General features: G+C 45.5%; 1 protein-coding gene across 1 annotated transcript in view; it reads left to right on the forward strand.

The window, feature by feature from the left end:
* Positions 1-15,422, forward strand: part of DENND3 (DENN domain containing 3) — a 150,473-nt gene extending 135,051 nt beyond the window's left edge. The window contains exons 18-23 of the mRNA XM_040355040.1: positions 3,621-3,754; positions 4,897-5,057; positions 8,571-8,701; positions 11,111-11,229; positions 11,319-11,456; positions 14,390-15,422. Coding sequence (XP_040210974.1) covers positions 3,621-3,754; positions 4,897-5,057; positions 8,571-8,701; positions 11,111-11,229; positions 11,319-11,456; positions 14,390-14,590 — 884 coding nt within the window. The 3' untranslated portion in view covers positions 14,591-15,422. The remainder of the gene's footprint in view (positions 1-3,620; positions 3,755-4,896; positions 5,058-8,570; positions 8,702-11,110; positions 11,230-11,318; positions 11,457-14,389) is intronic.
* Positions 15,423-18,750: the final 3,328 nt, after the last annotated feature.

Genomic DNA, 18,750 nt, shown 5'->3' on the forward strand with positions numbered 1-18,750 from the left:
CTCTATTCGGCGCCGGTGCGCAGACGCCGAATAGTTTTTATTTTTTCGCTATAAACAAAAATAGAGCGACAATTTTGAAAAAAATATTTTTTTTTCATTTTGCTATAATAAATATCCCCAAAAAAGGTATAAAAAAACTTTATTTTTTTCTCAGTTTAGGCCGATACGTATTCTTCTACATATTTTTGGTAAAAAAAAATCGCAATAAGCGTTTATCTATTGGTTTGCGCAAAATTTATAGCGTTTAAAAAATAGGGGTTGGTTTTATGGCATTTTTATTAATAATTTATTTAATTTTTTTTACTAGTAATGGCGGCGATCAGCGATTTTTTTTCGTGACTGCAACATTATGGTGGACACATCGGACACTTTTGACACATTTTTGGGACCATTGTCATTTTTTACAGCGAAAAGTGCTATAAAAATGCACTGTGAAAATGACAATTGCAGTAATGGGGTTAACCACTAGGGGGTGCTAATGGGTTAAGTGTGCCCTAAGGGAGTGATTCTAACGTTAGGGGGGCGTGGCTGTAGGCGTGACGTCACTGATCGTCTGTTCCCTATATCAGGGAACAGACGATCAGTGTCACTGCCACACAGAAGAACGGGGATGGTGTATTTACACTCACCTCTCCCCGTTCTTTGGCTCCTGTGACCGGTGCCGTGGGCACAGTCACTGAGCTTCGGACCGGGTCGCTAGCGCGCCGCCGCTGGCAGCACACGCGCGACCCCGCGGCTGGGCTCTTAAAGGCAACATACAGGTACGTGCCTGTGCCCAGCTGTGCCCTTCTGCCGACGTATATCGGCGTGAAGGGGTCCTTAAGTGGTTAACGATTTTTTTCCCGAATATTCGTAATAAGAACTAACTAATAACAACTTTTACTAACTATTAAATTATAGGTATTGGAATTTCTTTTCAAATTTGGCTGTTGGTGAACGGAACGAATACAAATTTATCCGAAGTTACGAATTATCCGAAGAAATTAATGCCGTATCTAAACGAAGGGAACGTAACAAAAAAATAATAATAATAATAAAAACTTATTATTATTATTTTTTAATAATTTGTTCCGTTCGTTTGTCACATTTTGTCTATTTGTCACACTATCCCTTACGTTGATACCACCGATGGGACACTATTCCTTTCACTAACACCAATGATGTGGCACTATTCCTCCCAATAACACCAATGATGGTGCACTATTCCTCCCAATAACACCAATGATGGTGAACTATTCCTCCCAATAACACCAATGATGGTGCACTATTCCTCCCAATAACACCAATGATGCGGCACTATTCCTCCCAATAACACCAATGATGATGCACTATTCCTCCCAATAACACCAATGATGAAGCACTATTCCTCCCAATAACACCAATGATGGGACACTATTCCTCCCAATAACACCAATGATGGTACACTATTCCTCCCAATAACACCAATGATGCGGCACTATTCCTCCCAATAACACCAATGATGAAGCACTATTCCTCCCAATAACACCAATGATGGTGCACTATTCCTCCCAATAACACCAATGATGATGCACTATACCTCCCAATAACACCAATGATGAGGCACTATTCCTCCCAATAACACCAATGATGGTGCACTATTCCTCCCAATAACACCAATGATGGTGAACTATTCCTCACAATAACACCAATGATGCGGCACTATTCCTCCCAATAACACCAATGATGGTGAACTATTCCTCACAATAACACCAATGATGCGGCACTATTCCTCCCAATAACACCAATGATGGGGCACTATTCCTCCCAATAACACCAATGATGAAGCACTATTCCTCCCAATAACACCAATGATGGTGCACTATTCCTCCCAATAACACCAATGATGCGGCACTATTCCTCCCAATAACACCAATGATGGTGAACTATTCCTCACAATAACACCAATGATGAAGCACTATTCCTCCCAATAACACCAATGATGGTGCACTATTCCTCCCAATAACACCAATGATGGTGCACTATTCCTCCCAATAACACCAATGATGCGGCACTATTCCTCCCAATAACACCAATGATGATGCACTATTCCTCCCAATAACACCAATGATGAAGCACTATTCCTCCCAATAACACCAATGATGGGGCACTATTCCTCCCAATAACACCAATGATGGTGCACTATTCCTCCCAATAACACCAATGATGCGGCACTATTCCTCCCAATAACACCAATGATGAAGCACTATTCCTCCCAATAACACCAATGATGGTGCACTATTCCTCCCAATAACACCAATGATGGGGCACTATTCCTCCCAATAACACCAATGATGGTGCACTATTCCTCCCAATAACACCAATGATGCGGCACTATTCCTCCCAATAACACCAATGATGGTGCACTATTCCTCCCAATAACACCAATGATGAAGCACTATTCCTCCCAATAACACCAATGATGGTGCACTATTCCTCCCAATAACACCAATGATGGTGCACTATTCCTCCCAATAACACCAATGATGCGGCACTATTCCTCCCAATAACACCAATGATGAGGCACTATTCCTCCCAATAACACCAATGATGAGGCACTATTCCTCCCAATAACACCAATGATGGTGCACTATTTCTCCCAATAACACCAATGATGGTGCACTATTCCTCCCAATAACACCAATGATGGGGCACTATTCCTCCCAATAACACCAATGATGGGGCACTATTCCTCCCAATAACACCAATGATGGTGCACTATTCCTCCCAATAACACCAATGATGCGGCACTATTCCTCCCAATAACACCAATGATGGTGAACTATTCCTCACAATAACACCAATGATGGTGCACTATTCCTCCCAATAACACCAATGATGCGGCACTATTCCTCCCAATAACACCAATGATGGTGCACTATTCCTCCCAATAACACCAATGATGAAGCACTATTCCTCCCAATAACACCAATGATGGTGCACTATTCCTCCCAATAACACCAATGATGGTGCACTATTCCTCCCAATAACACCAATGATGCGGCACTATTCCTCCCAATAACACCAATGATGCGGCACTATTCCTCCCAATAACACCAATGATGGTGTACTATTCCTCCCAATAACACCAATGATGGTGTACTATTCCTCCCAATAACACCAATGATGCTGTACTATTCCTCCCAATAACACCAATGATGTGGCACTATTCCTCCCAATAACACCAATGATGATGCACTATTCCTCCCAATAACACCAATGATGATGCACTATTCCCCCCATAACACCAATGATGGGGCACTATTCCTCCCAATAATACCAATGATGGTGAACTATTCCTCCCAATAACACCAATGATGGTGAACTATTCCTCCCAATAACACCAATGATGCTGTACTATTCCTCCCAATAACACCAATGATGATGCACTATTCCTCCCAATAACACCAATGATGGTGCACTATTCCTCCCAATAACACCAGTGATGTGGCACTATGGTGGTGACAAACGTATTGTGCTGTCGTGGGATGTCACAGCTCAGTATTTGATTGCAACTTACCTGCAGAACCAGAATACACCAATGTAAAGTCACCTTATTCACAATAATTATCTGCAACACTGACCCGGGTCTCTCTCTGCAGGGCAGCTGGACAAGTCCGGTCGGGACGACTCCCCTAAGCTGTGGTGCGCCACGGGTGAGGGGAAGGTGGTTGTGTTTAACGCCTCCTCCTGGTCCATTCAACAACATTGCCTGAAAGTGGGAAAGGCTAAACTGGTAAGCATCGTGTGCTGCAGGTCTTCATACCTAAAAGGCCGACTCCAGACAGATTGTGTTTTTTTTTTTTTTATATGATTGGGGAAGGGTCAGATTATTTTCTCTTCCTATGCTGACCAAAGGCACAGAGCGGTAAGTGGCACTAGGAGAGGTGGGCGGCACTAGGAGAGGTGGGCGGCACTAGGAGAGGTGGGCGGCACTAGGAGAGGTAGGCGGCACTAGGACAGGGTTGCCAACTTTCAGTAAATTTCGCAATATGAGCACTATATTTAAAAAAAAAAATCTTAACTCGGTTTGTGAGTTTTGTCTCGCAAAACGAGCACGATTCAGGCCAAAGCGATGTGCAGTACCGTGTTTGGCCTGAGGTGGGGGGGGGGGCCCCCGTTCGGGAATGCTCAGAAAGACATGGAAATACTGCGTTCCCTGCCTTGCCAAGGTCAGCCGAGCTGTCCTCTGGCCTTTCCGGCCGTTTCTGAGGCTATCCGGCGCCCCCCCCCCCGCCTCTGGCAACTTTGACGTCAATGCGGAACCAATTATTTTCGTTTCCATTGACTTCAATGGGGAAACTTGCTTTGATATGTGAGTACTTTGGATTACAAGCATTCTCCTGGAACGGGTTATGCTCATAATCCGAGGTTCCACTGTAATGTGTTAGAGGGGCTATCCACAATGTATGGTGCCACACATAGAATAGATGCGTTTCCATGCATTGTGATAATGGACGTCAAGTGTGAGTGGGCTCTGAAGCAAAAAAAAATAAAGTTTTTGGCTTGAGGTATATTTCAATGGACATACATATCAGATTAGGCCTTATTCACATGGCAAAATTGGCTGTGGTGCAAAAAGTAGGTTGTGAAAGACTGCGCCCGGGAGCCCAGGTGTGTACAGACAGCTGTGACCGGGAAGCTTATAGAAAGCAATGACAGGCTGATAGTGGACACAGCCGTCTGCCATCTTTAGGAAGTAATTGTACAGAGAGCGATCACCTGAAGTCAGGGATAGATGGTCGCCCCTAGATGCACATAGCTAGTGTCCATGGATGATCATATGTCCCTGACTTCAGGTAATACATACATGTATTTTTTTGTATTTTTCTTTATTTTTATTTCATGTCAGACATGTAACACTGTGTCTCCTTCCAGAGGTGTATGGTGGGAGTGGACTCGACTCACGTGTGGATCGGATCGAGTGATTCCATGATTTACATCATCAACATTCACAGTATGTCCTGTAACAAGCAGCTAAGTGACCACCGGGACGAGGTAGTAGACATCGTCACCGACATCAGTGATACTCAGAAGAGGTAAGAACTGGGTCTCCACACAGCTAGAGAAGGAGCTCTTCAGGCTATTGAAGACTATTCAATATGGATTATAAGTGGTTGTAAACCCTTACATACCACTTTTTGCTACAGGTGAGCCTATGTAACGGTCAGGGGTTAACGCCGTTTACGATATTCCATTCCACCAACCCACGACAGCTTATCGACACCCTACAATCCGGCGAACAGGACCCATAAGAATTCCCCAGAAACGAGACACACAGCTCTGTCTCTGGTTCAAAACGAATAGATACTTTAATGGTAAACTCAGGATTTTATACAATAGAAACAAAGAGTGAACAATGAATCGACTCCACCCTCAACATGACACAAGGAGCCCAATACACATCTTTAGTCAGACTTTTTGGCACCGAGATAATCTACATGAGTTAATTACTAATCCTTTTACCCAGACAAGGTGACTCCGAGATGAGCTCTTTTCACCTGCTATACAATACACATTTCATCAATAGAACTTTCACACAATACAGTGTTAATTAGCATCACACACTGAAAGGGTCTTTAGGAGCCAGACTAGGGTTAGTTTACATGACAGTAGCAGACTTAATTACCACCTTAACAGTCTATGTTCCACATTGAATGAGTCACTCTCCGATTGACCTGTTGGGTTCAGAATCAACAACCTGTAATTAGTTCTTTGCAGACATTCTTGAATATATTGTGGATTATCATTACTGTCCCTTTTTATGTAATCCAAAATATCAGTTCTCAGTTATCCTATGCCCCTAGTGGACATAGGATGACCCTAGACACACGAGTCATTGGTGAAGCTGAAACAGGAGTACCCCACACCCTTCAAGAGCTTCTGGGTCCCAGGGGCCATACCGTTACAGCCTATAATAAGGCTTACCTGTAGCTATCCTGGATATCTTCTAAACCTGCACGGTTTAGGAGATATCCCCCCTATATCTGCATGTGGCGAAGTCATCAGCACATGCGCACTGAAGCAATGGCACGCTCCTTCAGTTGGACTGTGCCATATCCTGGCGGCTCCCGCTCGCATGCGCGAGTGTGACGTCACGTGGCTCCACCAAATCACAGAGCCAGAGTCCGCAGCCCCAGAAGGAAGAGGGGCGAGAAGATGGACGCAGCCTGCACAGGGCACAGGCCTGGATTCGTTTGCAGGTAAGTGTCACAGAATGGGCTAGTATGCGATGCATACTATCCCATTATGCTTTAAATTATCAGGATTTGCAGGGAGCAAAAGAGGAAGTAAAACCCATCAGGGTTTACTTCCTCTTTAAAAGCAAAGCATACAGCATGGAAGGGTTAGAGTCCCAGTGGTCCCAAAGTGGCAGCCCTCCTGCTGTTGCGGAACTACAAGTCCCATCATGCCTCTGCATGAGGGAGTCATGCTGGTAACTGTCAGCCTTGCAATGCTTCATGGGACTTGTAGTTTCGCAACAGCTGGAGAGCCACCAGTTTGAGACCCCTGGGTTAGACCCTCTGTCGGCTTTTCTTTTGCCAGGAGGGACACTCTCTCATTGCCAATGAGACAGAATGTGATGGGGATTGAAAATAAAGTAAAACTTATAGCATTGATCGCTGTATAAATGGCAATGGTCCCAAAAATGTGTCAAACGTGTCCGATGTGTCCGCCATAATGTCGCTGTACAAATCGCATTTCGCCGCCATTACTAGTGAAAAAAATAATAAAAATGCCATAAAACCATCCCCTTTTGTAGACGCTATAACTTTTGCGCAATCCAATCAATAAACGCTTATTGCGATTTTTTTACCAAAAAAATGTAGAAGAGAACATATCGGCCTAAACTGAGGAAAAAATTATTTATTTTTTTATATATTTTTTGGGAATATTTATTATAGCAAAAAAGTAAAAAATATTGTTTTTTTTATCAAAATTGTCGCTCTTTTTTTGTTTATAGCGCAAAAAATTAAACCCGCAGAGGTGATCAAATACCACCAAAAGAAAGCTCTATTTGTGGGGAAAAAAGGACGCCAATTTTGTTTGGGAGCCACGTCGCACGACCGCGCAATTGTCAGTTGAAGTGACGCAGTGCAGAATCGCAAAAAGTGGCCCGGTCATTGGGCAGCCAAATCCTTCTGGGGCTGAAGTGGTTAAGCAATACACAGTTGTAAAAAAAAAAAAAAATTATACCACTACCTTGCATTCCCCTCCACTTTCAGAATGGCTCATCTGTCCCAAGCTGCCATCTTCACTAAGGGCATCCAGCCCCTTCCTTGTTTTCAAAGCCGCCCACCCCCCATTGATGACCCACTTAACCCCTGGACCATATTGCTGGTCAAAGACCAGAGCACTTTTTGTGATTCGGCACTGCGTCGCTTTAACTGACAATTGCGCAGTCGTGGCTCCCAAACAAAATTGATGTCCTTTTTTCCCCACAAATAGAGCTTTCTTTTGGTGGTATTTTATCACCTCTGCGGTTTTTAGTTTTTGCGCTATAACCAAAAATAGAGCGACAATTTTGAAAAAAATGAATATTTTTTACTTTTTACCATAATAAATATCCCCAAAAAATATATAAAAAAAAACTTTTTTTCCCTCAGTTTAGGCCGATACGTATTCTTCTACATATTTTTAGTGAAAAAAAAATTGCAATAAGCGTTTGATTGGTTTGCACAAAAGTTATAGCATCTGCAAAATAGGGGATAGTTTTATGGCATTTTTTTTCATATTTTTTTTTTTTACTAGTAGTGGCGGCGATCAGCGATTTTTTTCCGGTACTGCGACATTATGGCGGACACTTCGGACACTTTTGACACATTTTTGGGACCATTGGCATTTTTATAGCGATCAGTGCTATAAAAATGCATTGGATTACTATAAAAATGCCACTGGCAGGGAAGGGGTTAACACTAGGGGGGTGAGGAAGGGGTTAAGTATGTTCCCTGGGTGTGTTCTAACTGTAGGGGGGGTGGCCTCACTAGGGGAAATGACTGATCGCTGTTCATACATTGTATGAACAGACGGTCAGGCATTTCTCCCCTGACAGGACCTGGAGCTGTGTGTTTACACACACAGCTCCCGGTCCTCGCTCTGTAATGAGCAATCGCGGGTGGCCTGCGGCGATCGCGCCCGCCGGGCACGCGCACGGGAGTCAGGGACGAGCGGGGGGCGTGTATACACGCCCCTAGTGGCCGCTGCGAGAGTCGACGTAGAGCTAGCGGCGGCTGGTCGGCAAGTAGTGACACACTGCCAATACAACGCATGCGCACCCAGCGCTCTAGTCGGGAATCGTATTGTTGACACTTTGCTGATATCACAGCACCATGCAATCAAAATAGTTTTTAGATTTGTATGCTTTGTTTGCTAGCAGTATGTAAGATAGTATAATGGTATGCAGAAGGTTCAGTTGGTATTTTCAGTGTTTATCGTGTAGTCGCACCCCCTTAGCATCTTGTGTTCTGTATATGTGAGCCATTTGGATTTGAGCACAGACCTCCCCCCACTTCAATGGTGTCTGACATCTTTTGTTTTGTGTTTGCTCGCAGGCTGGCGTACTCCTGCAGTGCGGACGGCAATGTCTTTGCCTGGGATGTGAACACCCTGAAGGTCAATCATAAGTTCCAGCTGAAATATGACATCACCTCTATGAAGCTGTACAACGACCTGCTGATGTACTGTAAGTCCCCCCCCCCCCCCTCAGCCTTATATACCACCCAAACCCCATATCCTATGGACTGCTTATATAACCTTCCTGCATTTGAATAGAAAACACAAACAACCTCATTTTCAAATACTGATAATGGAGACACACCAGAACCAAGTTATTATCAATAGTTATAGTACAACAAGAGCATGTTTTAAAGTCTAGTTTGTTTTCTTTAGGTCTGCTGTATTGCACCTATTGAAAATGTTGCTTCAATACTAAATTTCAGCCTAGAGCAACCCACACACAGTACTTTTCGTTGGCCACTAGATGGCGCCATCCTTCCAGGCTGAATGCTGGTGTTTCATCAGATTAGGCGACCCATCAGAATTTGTACTAGAAGCGACGTTCCATCGCTGCCATCTTGCTACACCCCGCACTCCTCCACAGTAAGGATACAATGAGAAGGTGGCAAACGGACATCTTGTTACACCCACCGGAGTTTTGCATTTCACAGTTATTTTTAACAGTAAATGGAGCTTATATGGTGAAATACAGGATTTACAAAGACATCGGACTGTTTACACGTTGAATTATAAAAGCAGCAGTGTTCTGTCAGATTAGTACACCACTGAGATGAACAGGTTTTGCTGCTGCACTAGAGGCAACGCTGTATCCTGGCCTAGGCCAACAAGGCCCGGGCCTAAGGCAGCACTTTGCGTTTCGACTGCTCCTGATTCAGGAACCTCGATACGCCGACTGCAGCCTAAGAAATGACTGGCATAGGGCTCTTACGCCAGTCATATCGTAGGTTGCATTCTTACGATGGGCGCTAGGGGGCGTTCCCGTAGTGGTCAGCGTATAGTATGCAAATTGCATACTAACGCCGATTCACTACCCTACGCGAGCCCTGCGTACGCAGTTTACGTCGTTTGCGTTCGTCAGGTTTCGCGTAAGGCTACTCCTGCTATTAGCAGGGGCAGCCAATGCTACGTATACCCGTCGTTCCCGCGTCGCGAAGTTTAAATTTTACGTTGTTTGCAGGACGCCATTTACGTTCACTTTGAAGCAAATGACGTCCTTGCGACGTCATTTGCCGCAATGCACGTCGGGAAAGTTTCCCGACGGAGCATGCGCACTACTTTCGGCGCGGGAACACGCCTAATTTAAATGATCCACGCCCCCTACGGGATCATTTAAATTACGCGCCCTTACGCCGGGCATTTTTGAGGAGCGCCCACGCAAATTACCTGGCTACTGCTTCGTGAATGAAGCGTAGCGCAGATAATTTGCGGGGGCGCAGGGCAAAAACGGTATGCTGCGCCTCCGTAAGAAGTGCGCAGCGGTACCTGAATTTAGCCCACTGCTGACTAGAGGATAATAGAATATACAGATAGGGCAGGAATAACTGTTGGCTGCAATTGTAGTCCATATTGCTACACAGGTATATGATGGTACAAACACATACCATACTGGTGGTGTATTTCCTGGACACAGACTTTCTGGATTCAGGTGCTGCTATATGCAACACCTGGGCTTCCCTGTGATGGAAATACTCCCTGTTTTACGATGTGTAGGCGTCATGCACCTACAGTCTGCAGGCTGGTCACTACACGCAACAACTGTTTTCTGAGTTTTCATAAACCCCCCCAATCAGTGGCAGTGCGTCCATAGAGGGCGCCGGAGCGCCGCCCCCTCTGGCTCCCGCACCACCACTGATACAATACATAGATTCATGCATTGCATGAATCTGTGTATTGCCTCTGCCGCCGACTATTCAAATGGCCGGCCCCCTGGCGAGCGCCGGCCATCTGAATAACGGCAGCTGGTTGGCTGTGGAAGTGCTGCTCTGATAGGCTTTCCGATTACAGCCTGAGGGCTGTAATAGGCTTCCAAATACTTATCCAGGGACGCACGGGGGGTGCGTTCCTTGGGTAAGACTGACAGGCATCTCAGCCAATCAGGTTCACCGGTTCTGGTTACCGGTAACCTGATTAGCTGAAGCGTCATCGAGGGGACAAATGATGGGCAAAGTGGCGACAATTGATGGGCACAGTGGCGACAATTGATGGGCACAGTGGCTGCGTTTGATGGCACAGTGGCTGCGTTTGATGGCACAGTGGCTGCGTTTGATGGCACAGTGGCTGCGTTTGATGGGCACAGTGGCGCCAATTGATGGGCACAGTGGCGCCAATTGATGGGCACAGTGGCGCCAATTGATGGGCACAGTGGCGCCAATTGATGGGCACAGTGGCGCCAATTGATGGGCACAGTGGCGCCAATTGATGGGCACAGTGGTTGCTATTGATGGGCATAGTTGCTCATGTGCACAGTGAGGCTGCAATTGTATTTTTTTCCGTTTGTTTGCGCCCCCCCAAAAGTTTGGAGCACCAGCCGCCACTGCCCCCAATAATAATCTCTCTTGTTTCCACCATTCTGAAGGTACCAAAGATTCGATCGTCGTAACGAGGAAAAACGGGCAGCTGTGCAAGAAGATGGAGATCACAGAGAATATACGCAAGAACAGCCCGGAGCTTTCCTCCATCCAGTTCTTCTCGGAGGTACGGGGTAGTGTGCCGGGCGGTAAACCGTTGCGCAGTGTGCCGATTGGCTGTTGCTGACTGCTTTTCTTGCTCTGTTTTTTTTATAGAAGTCCCAGCTGTGGGCGGCGAGCAGAAGAGCCGGTGAGATCTGTGTGTTTGACACAAAAGATTTCTCCAAAGCCCCGCACAGGATCGTACTGCAGGACTGCTGGCTGGTCACGTGTTTGCTGAAGGTCAAGCAGCAGGTAAGAGGCCATTGGGATCATCCCAACTTTTTGGGGGGTGATTTACAAAATCAGGGGTCTCCAAATTGCGGCCCGAGGCCCAGATGTGGTCCTTTACTAGCCTTTATCCGGCCCTTGGGACACTATTCCTCCCACTGAAATGGGGCACTATTCCTCCCACTGACACCAACAATGGGGCACTATATCATCCACTGATACCAATGATGGGATACTATTCCTCCTGCTAATAGGGGCCCTACTCCTCCTCCTACTGAGACCAACCTTGAGGCCATATTTATTGTCACCGATGCTGGGCCCGAGACATTTGCTGTCTCCGCTGGCCACAATTCGGCCCTCCTAAAGTCTTAAGGACACAAAACTGTCCCTTTGTTTGAAAAGTTTGGAGACCCCTGTGACCAAGATGATCAAAACATGGTAGTAAGTGCGCAAAGAAAGAGCTGTTATGAACCAAGGAAAAGCTTTTTTTATATATATATATATATATATATATATATATACACACAGTTACAGAAAATACAATGGGCTAGATTCAGGTAGGGGGACGTAAGTTTGTGCGGGCGTAGCGTATGTTATTTACGCTACGCCGCCGCAATTTAGAGAGGCAAGTGCAGTATTCACAAAGCACTTGCTCAGTAAGTTGCGGCGGCGTAGCGCGCCAAATTCAAATTGTCAAGAGGTGGGCGTTTTTTATGTAAATAAAACATGACCCCACGTAAATGACGTTTCTCACGAATGGCGCATGCGCCGTCCGTGAACGTATCCCAGTGCGCATGCTCCTAATCACGTCGCAAATAGTCAATGCTTTCGACGTGAACGTAATTTACGCAAAGCCCTATTCGCGAACGACTTACGCAAACGACGCAAAATTCGACGCTGGCCCAACGTCCATACTTAACATTGGCTATGCCTCATATAGCAGAAGTAATGTTACACCTGAAAAAGCCTTACGCAAACGACGTAAAAAAAAAAAACGCAGAGCGCACGTACGTTTCTGAATCGGCGTATCCAGCTCATTTGCATATTCTACGCTGAAATCGACAGAATCGCCACCTAGCAGCGGCCAGCGTAAAATATTCACCCTAAGATATGACGGCGTAGGAGACTTACGCCGCTCGTATCTTGGCCTAATTTAAGCGTATCTGGTTTCCAGAATACGCTTAAATTTACGACGGAGTAGATTCAGAGTTACGACGGCGTATCTACTGATACGCCGGCGTAACTGTCTCTGAATCTAGCCCAAAGTATATTGGTTTTGTACACATTTTATTATGTTCAGGACAAAAAAAAGTTTAAAAAAATGATATCAATTATTATGTATAGCCTATTTATTTTATTTTTTATGTCTGTCCAGCAGGGGGTGCTATAGGCCAATTTTCACACTTTGCCATTTAAAACGATGTTAAATGCACTCTGGATTTCATAAATTTCTATAATTGAATATTAGTGTTATATTGTATTTAATGGTCTGGGTTTCTAAAAGGATTCCTGAAGAAAGGGACCAAAATATGCTCCAAAGGTTATTTCTACCTTAAAGGGTTGTAAAGGTTCGTGTTTTTTTCACCTTAACGCATCCTATGCATTAAGGTGAAAAGACACCTGGCTATCACGGGCCCCCCAAGTCCTGGCAGGATTGTACGAGTCCCATTGGAAGTCCTGGCAGGATTGTACCAGTACCATTGGAAGTCCTGGCAGGATTGTACGAGTACCATTGGAAGTCCTGGCAGGATTGTACGAGTACCATTGGAAGTCCTGGCTGGATTGTACGAGTACCATTGGAAGTCCTGGCAGGATTGTACGAGTGCCATTGGAAGTCCTGGCAGGGTTGTACGAGTGCCATTGGAAGTCCTGGCAGGATTGTACGAGTGCCATTGGAAGTCCTGGCAGGATTGTACGCGTGCCATTGGAAGTCCTGGCAGGATTGTACGCGTGCCATTGGAAGTCCTGGCAGGATTCTGCGAGTACCATTGGAAGTCCTGGCAGGATTCTGCGAGTGCCATTGGAAGTCCTGGCAGGATTCTGCGAGTGCCATTGGAAGTCCTGGCAGGATTCTGCGAGTGCCATTGGAAGTCCTGGCAGGATTCTGCGAGTGTCATTGGAAGTCCTGGCAGGATTCTGCGAGTGTCATTGGAAGTCCTGGCAGGATTCTGTGAGTGCCATTGGAAGTACTGGCAGGATTCTGCGAGTGCCATTGGAAGTCCTGGTAGGATTCTGCGGGTGCCATTGGAAGTCCTGGCAGGATTCTGCGGGTGCCATTGGCAGTTTTGGCAGGATTCTGAAAGTACCATTGGCAGTCTTGGCAGGATTCTGTGAGTGCCATTGGCAGTCCTGGCAGGATTGTACGAGTACCATTGGAAGTCCTGGCAGGATTCTGCGAGTACCATTGGAAGTCCTGGCAGGATTCTGCGAGTACCATTGGAAGTCCTGGCAGGATTCTGCGAGTACCATTGGAAGTCCTGGCAGGATTCTGCGAGTACCATTGGAAGTCCTGGCAGGATTCTGCGAGTACCATTGGAAGTCCTGGCAGGATTCTGCGAGTACCATTGGAAGTCTTGGCAGGATTCAGTGGGTACCATTGGTAAATCCTGGCAGGATTGTACGAGTATCATTGGGAGTCCTGGCAGAATTCTGAGGGTACCAGTAGGAGTTCTGGCAGGGATTCTAGGAATAGGAGTTCTGGAAGTCTTGGCAGTTACAATGGTAGATGGACACAGTTGGCATAACAGTTGTATTCCCAAATAAAATAAAATAAAGTATTTGTCCCCTCATTGGAACATTTCCCTATCACTTCCTGCTCTCTGACACTAAGCAGGAAGTGAGGGTCAATCTTCCCAGTGGGGACACTGTCAGTAGTACACATATCTGACCCCTATCCCTGCCTTACCCCTCTGTATGTTGACTTGATATTTATGGTGTCTGTGTTTTGTTCTTCCTAGATCTGGGTTGGCAGCCAGGGACTCTCGCAGGGTAAGACCAGAGGGAAGATCTACGTCATTGACACAGAGAAGAAGAGTGTGGAGAAGGAGCTGGTGGCACACACGGACATAGTGAAATCTCTGTGCTCTGCAGAGGACCGCTATGTGCTAAGCGGCTCGGGGGAGGAGGACGGCAAGGTGGCCATATGGAAAGTAGAATGAGCCAATGGACGTATTAAGTCTTCCTTGGTGTACCCACTCCGGTCAGGGATAGATGTCAGAGTACAGTGGAGCCGTATGATCTGTGGCTGCCGACAAGTAGGAGTCTTCAGATTTCGGGCTCTGGAATTGGGATCGTCGGGTAATGGGTCAGTATTGGAGAACGAGGAAAGTTCTTCTTCAGTTGAAGATCGGAGGAGAATTCTGGATGTCCGATTGGTGGAATTTAAAGGTGTTGTACTCTGCGCAGTAACTCCGCATCTAATGGAGCATGACGGCAGACGCCATAATCCTGGAAAAGACGCTAACTCACACTTTATACTCCGTAGTGCTATTTATTAAAGATGGACTTCTCTCATTCCACTTTTTTTCGCTACATTGTTCTCAGCTCAGTCAACTGCCAATCTGTTGCAGCTGGATAGAGAACGGCAGTTTACCTGCTGTAGGGCTTCTTAAAAACACTTAATTTTGTCGTAAGGTAAGGTGCGCTCGCCTGAAATGCCTTTCAATGGAGAAGAGGCTGCTGGGAGAATTCGGTCCTAGATCAACTCTTAGAGAAGTCTGATCCCATGTTTTCTTTAGTATTTGTGCAAAGACTTTACATGTAATATATTTTAGTTGTAGTTAAGATAAAATACACTAAACTGTGCAAAGATTGGTATTTCAGGCCGTATTCATAAAAAAGAAACTCCCATTGTGGTAATTGATGGAATTTTGTTATCTATTGAGGTCACTGAGGCTGGCCATACATTATACAATTTTATTATTCAATTGCCTTTAGATTTATGGTCAACTATGTAGTACAAGGGCCTGTTTGATTGGATACAAAGTAAAAAGTTTTTTTGTGGTTTTGGTAAATCTAAAGGAAAAATTGTATAATTCAGGGGTCGACAAACCCCGGGCGCCAGGTCGCATTTGCGACTAGAATTGGCAACCTGGGGCGGCACAGCTGGGGTATCCTGTCCCCGTGCGGGTATCCTGTCCCTGTGCGCAACTCCCACCCCCGGCGCGATCGCGTTGGGCTGCGCCGGCCGGTAATTGTGGCCTTCTAAGTGAGTGAGAAACTTATATAGCGCAACACATGCGAACTGAATCGCCTCTGGGCGCTTAGTATGCTTTCCCTACTGTACTTTTGCCCTCAGAAAAGATGGGTTTTGAGTTTTTTTCTGAAGGTCAGGTGATTCACCTCCAATCGGATGCTGGTTGGTAGAGCGTTCCACAGGCGAGGTCCTTGGATTCCAAATCTTCGTTCTCCTTTGGACTTGTATCTGGCTTTGGGTATCTGGAGTAGATTTTGGTTGGTGGATCGCAGAACGCGATTGGGGTTGTGACATTTACATTTTTCGCATAGATATTGGGGGGCATTTCCTTGAACACACTTATGTGTCAGATAGAGTGCCTTAAAAGTGATTCTGTCTTTTACTGGCAACCAATGAAGGTCCTATGCTTCCTTCTGGAATCTGGCGCCCTCTTGTGGTGGCCGTTGATATGACAAGACAACCGGCAGTGCTAATGGAGCTTCCCCTGTTTTCACTGCCCGCCTATCTCCTTCCATTTACTTAGAACCCCCAAACATTATATATATTTTTTATTCTAACACCCTAGAGAATAAAATGGCGGTCATTGCAATACTTTCTGTCACACCGTATTTGCAAAGCGGTCTTAGGCCGGGTACTCACGACCAAACATGTATGGTGAAAGCGGTCCGTCGGACCGTTTTCACCATACATGTCTGCCAGAGGGCTTCTGTACGATGGTTGTACACACCATCGTACAGAAGTCCGCGCGTAAACAATACGCGGGGCGTGTCCGCGGTGTCGCCGCGTCGATGACGCGGTGTCGCCGCGACAATGACGCGGCGACGTGGGCGGCCCGCCTTTAAAATGCTTCCACGCATGCGTCGAAGTCATTCGACGCATGCGAGGGACGGCGGGCGCCTGGACATGTACGGTAGGTCTGTACTGACGACCGTACATGTCCGAGCGGGCAGGATTCCAGCGGACTGTTTTAAAACAAGTCCAGGAATATTTGTCCGCTGGGAAAAGGCCCGGCGGGCAAATGTTTGCTGGAATTCGGCCCGCTCGCGCCCACACACGACCAAACATGTCTGCTGAAACTGGCCTGCGGGCCAGTTTCAGCAGACATGTTTGCTCGTGAGTATGGGGCCTTACAACCGCACTTTTTTGGGGAAAAAATACACCTTTTTTTTTTATTAAAAAGTAAGACACGAGTAAAGTTAGCCCAATTTTTTTTATATCGTGAAAGATAATGTTACGCCGAGTGAACTGATACCCAACATGTCACGCTTCAAAATTGCGTCCGCTCGTGGAATGGCGACAAACATTTACCCTTTAAAATCTTCATAGGCGACATTTAAAAAGTTCTACAGGTTGCATGTTTTGAGTTACAGAGGAGGTCTAGGGCTAGAATTATTGCTCTCGCTCTAATCGCAGCGATACCTCACATGTGTGGTTTGAACTCCGCTCACATATGCGTTCGCTTCTGGCTCCTAACTTTTTTATCTGGCTCCTAGATTCCAAGCAAATTTCCCAAGCCCTGGTATAACGTATGGTCAGCCTAAGCCAGCAAGGAAAATGCATTGTTCAAGTTTCAGTGCCCTTTGTAGAACTTGTTCACGAGACGTTTGAAATGTATTAGATCAACACAATTTTTTTTTTTTCTTTTTTAACCTTTTACAACCAATAGGAGCTGGCCCTTTAAGAGTAAAACTCTGTAAGGTGAACTTACTCCCTTCTGCTGATACACCCAAGGTGGTTGCCTATTCTACCTATGCATCGGCCTGACCCAGATGGGGGCCGCAGGATGGAACCGGAGCATGCGATGGGGGACTCATCCAACCTCCAGGAAGTGTTGAATGCCTAAAGTGGTAGTAATGCATGTGAGGACATGATGCACCTCATGCATGCAGCCGTCCTGCGTTTTTTGAAGAGATGCATTTTATCAGATAATCCGAAATCATCAGAATCTTTGATGCTTCTATTTGAGCTCTCCCGGGGCAGCCGACCGAGGGGGGAAAAAAGTAAAATTTGCACACTTGATGGATTTGCTTGGATGTATTAAGAGAGCGGAAGTATAGGTGCGCATATGCTTTAGATTTAGTTGTTAATTTGGTGGTTACATATCGTGTTTTCCCCCGAAAATAAGACCTAGCGTTATTTTCCAGGAGTTCTGCAATATAAGCCCTACCCAGAAAATAAGCCCTAGTTTTAAAATGCTTATAAAATCCTATAACCCGCTCTATTACAGTAGTATATAATGTACAATGTATGTGTTTCTGTAATATAATTGTGGGGAAGAGAGCTCCGGCGGGTCACAGAAGTGCAGAGCGGCGCTATAACAAAGGTATTTGGCACAATTATATTACAGAAACACACATTGTACATTATATACTGTAATAGAATGGATTATAGGATTTTACAAGCATTTTAACTCGGTTCACACTGGAGATTCCTGACAGGCAGGGAGAGAGAGGGGGAGAGAAGACAGCACATTACACGGTAAGACCTACCCCGAAAATAAGCCCTACTGTGTCTTTTGTTGCCAAAATTACTATAAGACCCGGGCTTATTTTCAGGGAAACACGGTAGAAGGAAAAATACAAAAGGCTTTAGTTTTGGGATTAATAAAGTTTACAACAACTCTTCCTATAGAGCAGGGGGGGAGGCAACCTGGTGCCCTCCAGCTGTTGTGGAACTACATTTCCCATGATGCATTGCAAGGCTGGCAGGTACAATTTACTCCCAGAGGCATGATGGGACTTGTAGTTCTGCAACAGCTGGAGGGCCCCACAGGTTGCCGGCCCCTGCTATAGAGAACACCACCTGGTGTTAAATCTTTACATGCTGCTATATTTGTGTAATATTTCTACAAATGTATATTTTCCTATAAAATGATTCTCTGTATTCTAGAAATATGTATATGTAGTTGTGTAAGTGACATAGATGTGGGGATTATTTGTGTTCTAAGGTATGTACACACGTGTATCAGACATATTTGTTTAATCAGATCTTCGAAAGTCATACTTATTATTAAATATATATATTTAAAAACACTCTTTTGGAAATTGCTTTGGGTTTATAAAAACAGAGAACATATATGGTAGAGGGTAATCCCTCTCCAAATATAGGGATTTTTCCTTTTAT

This window comes from Rana temporaria, chromosome 5 (genome assembly GCF_905171775.1).
Source record: "Rana temporaria chromosome 5, aRanTem1.1, whole genome shotgun sequence".
NCBI lineage: Eukaryota > Metazoa > Chordata > Amphibia > Anura > Ranidae > Rana > Rana temporaria.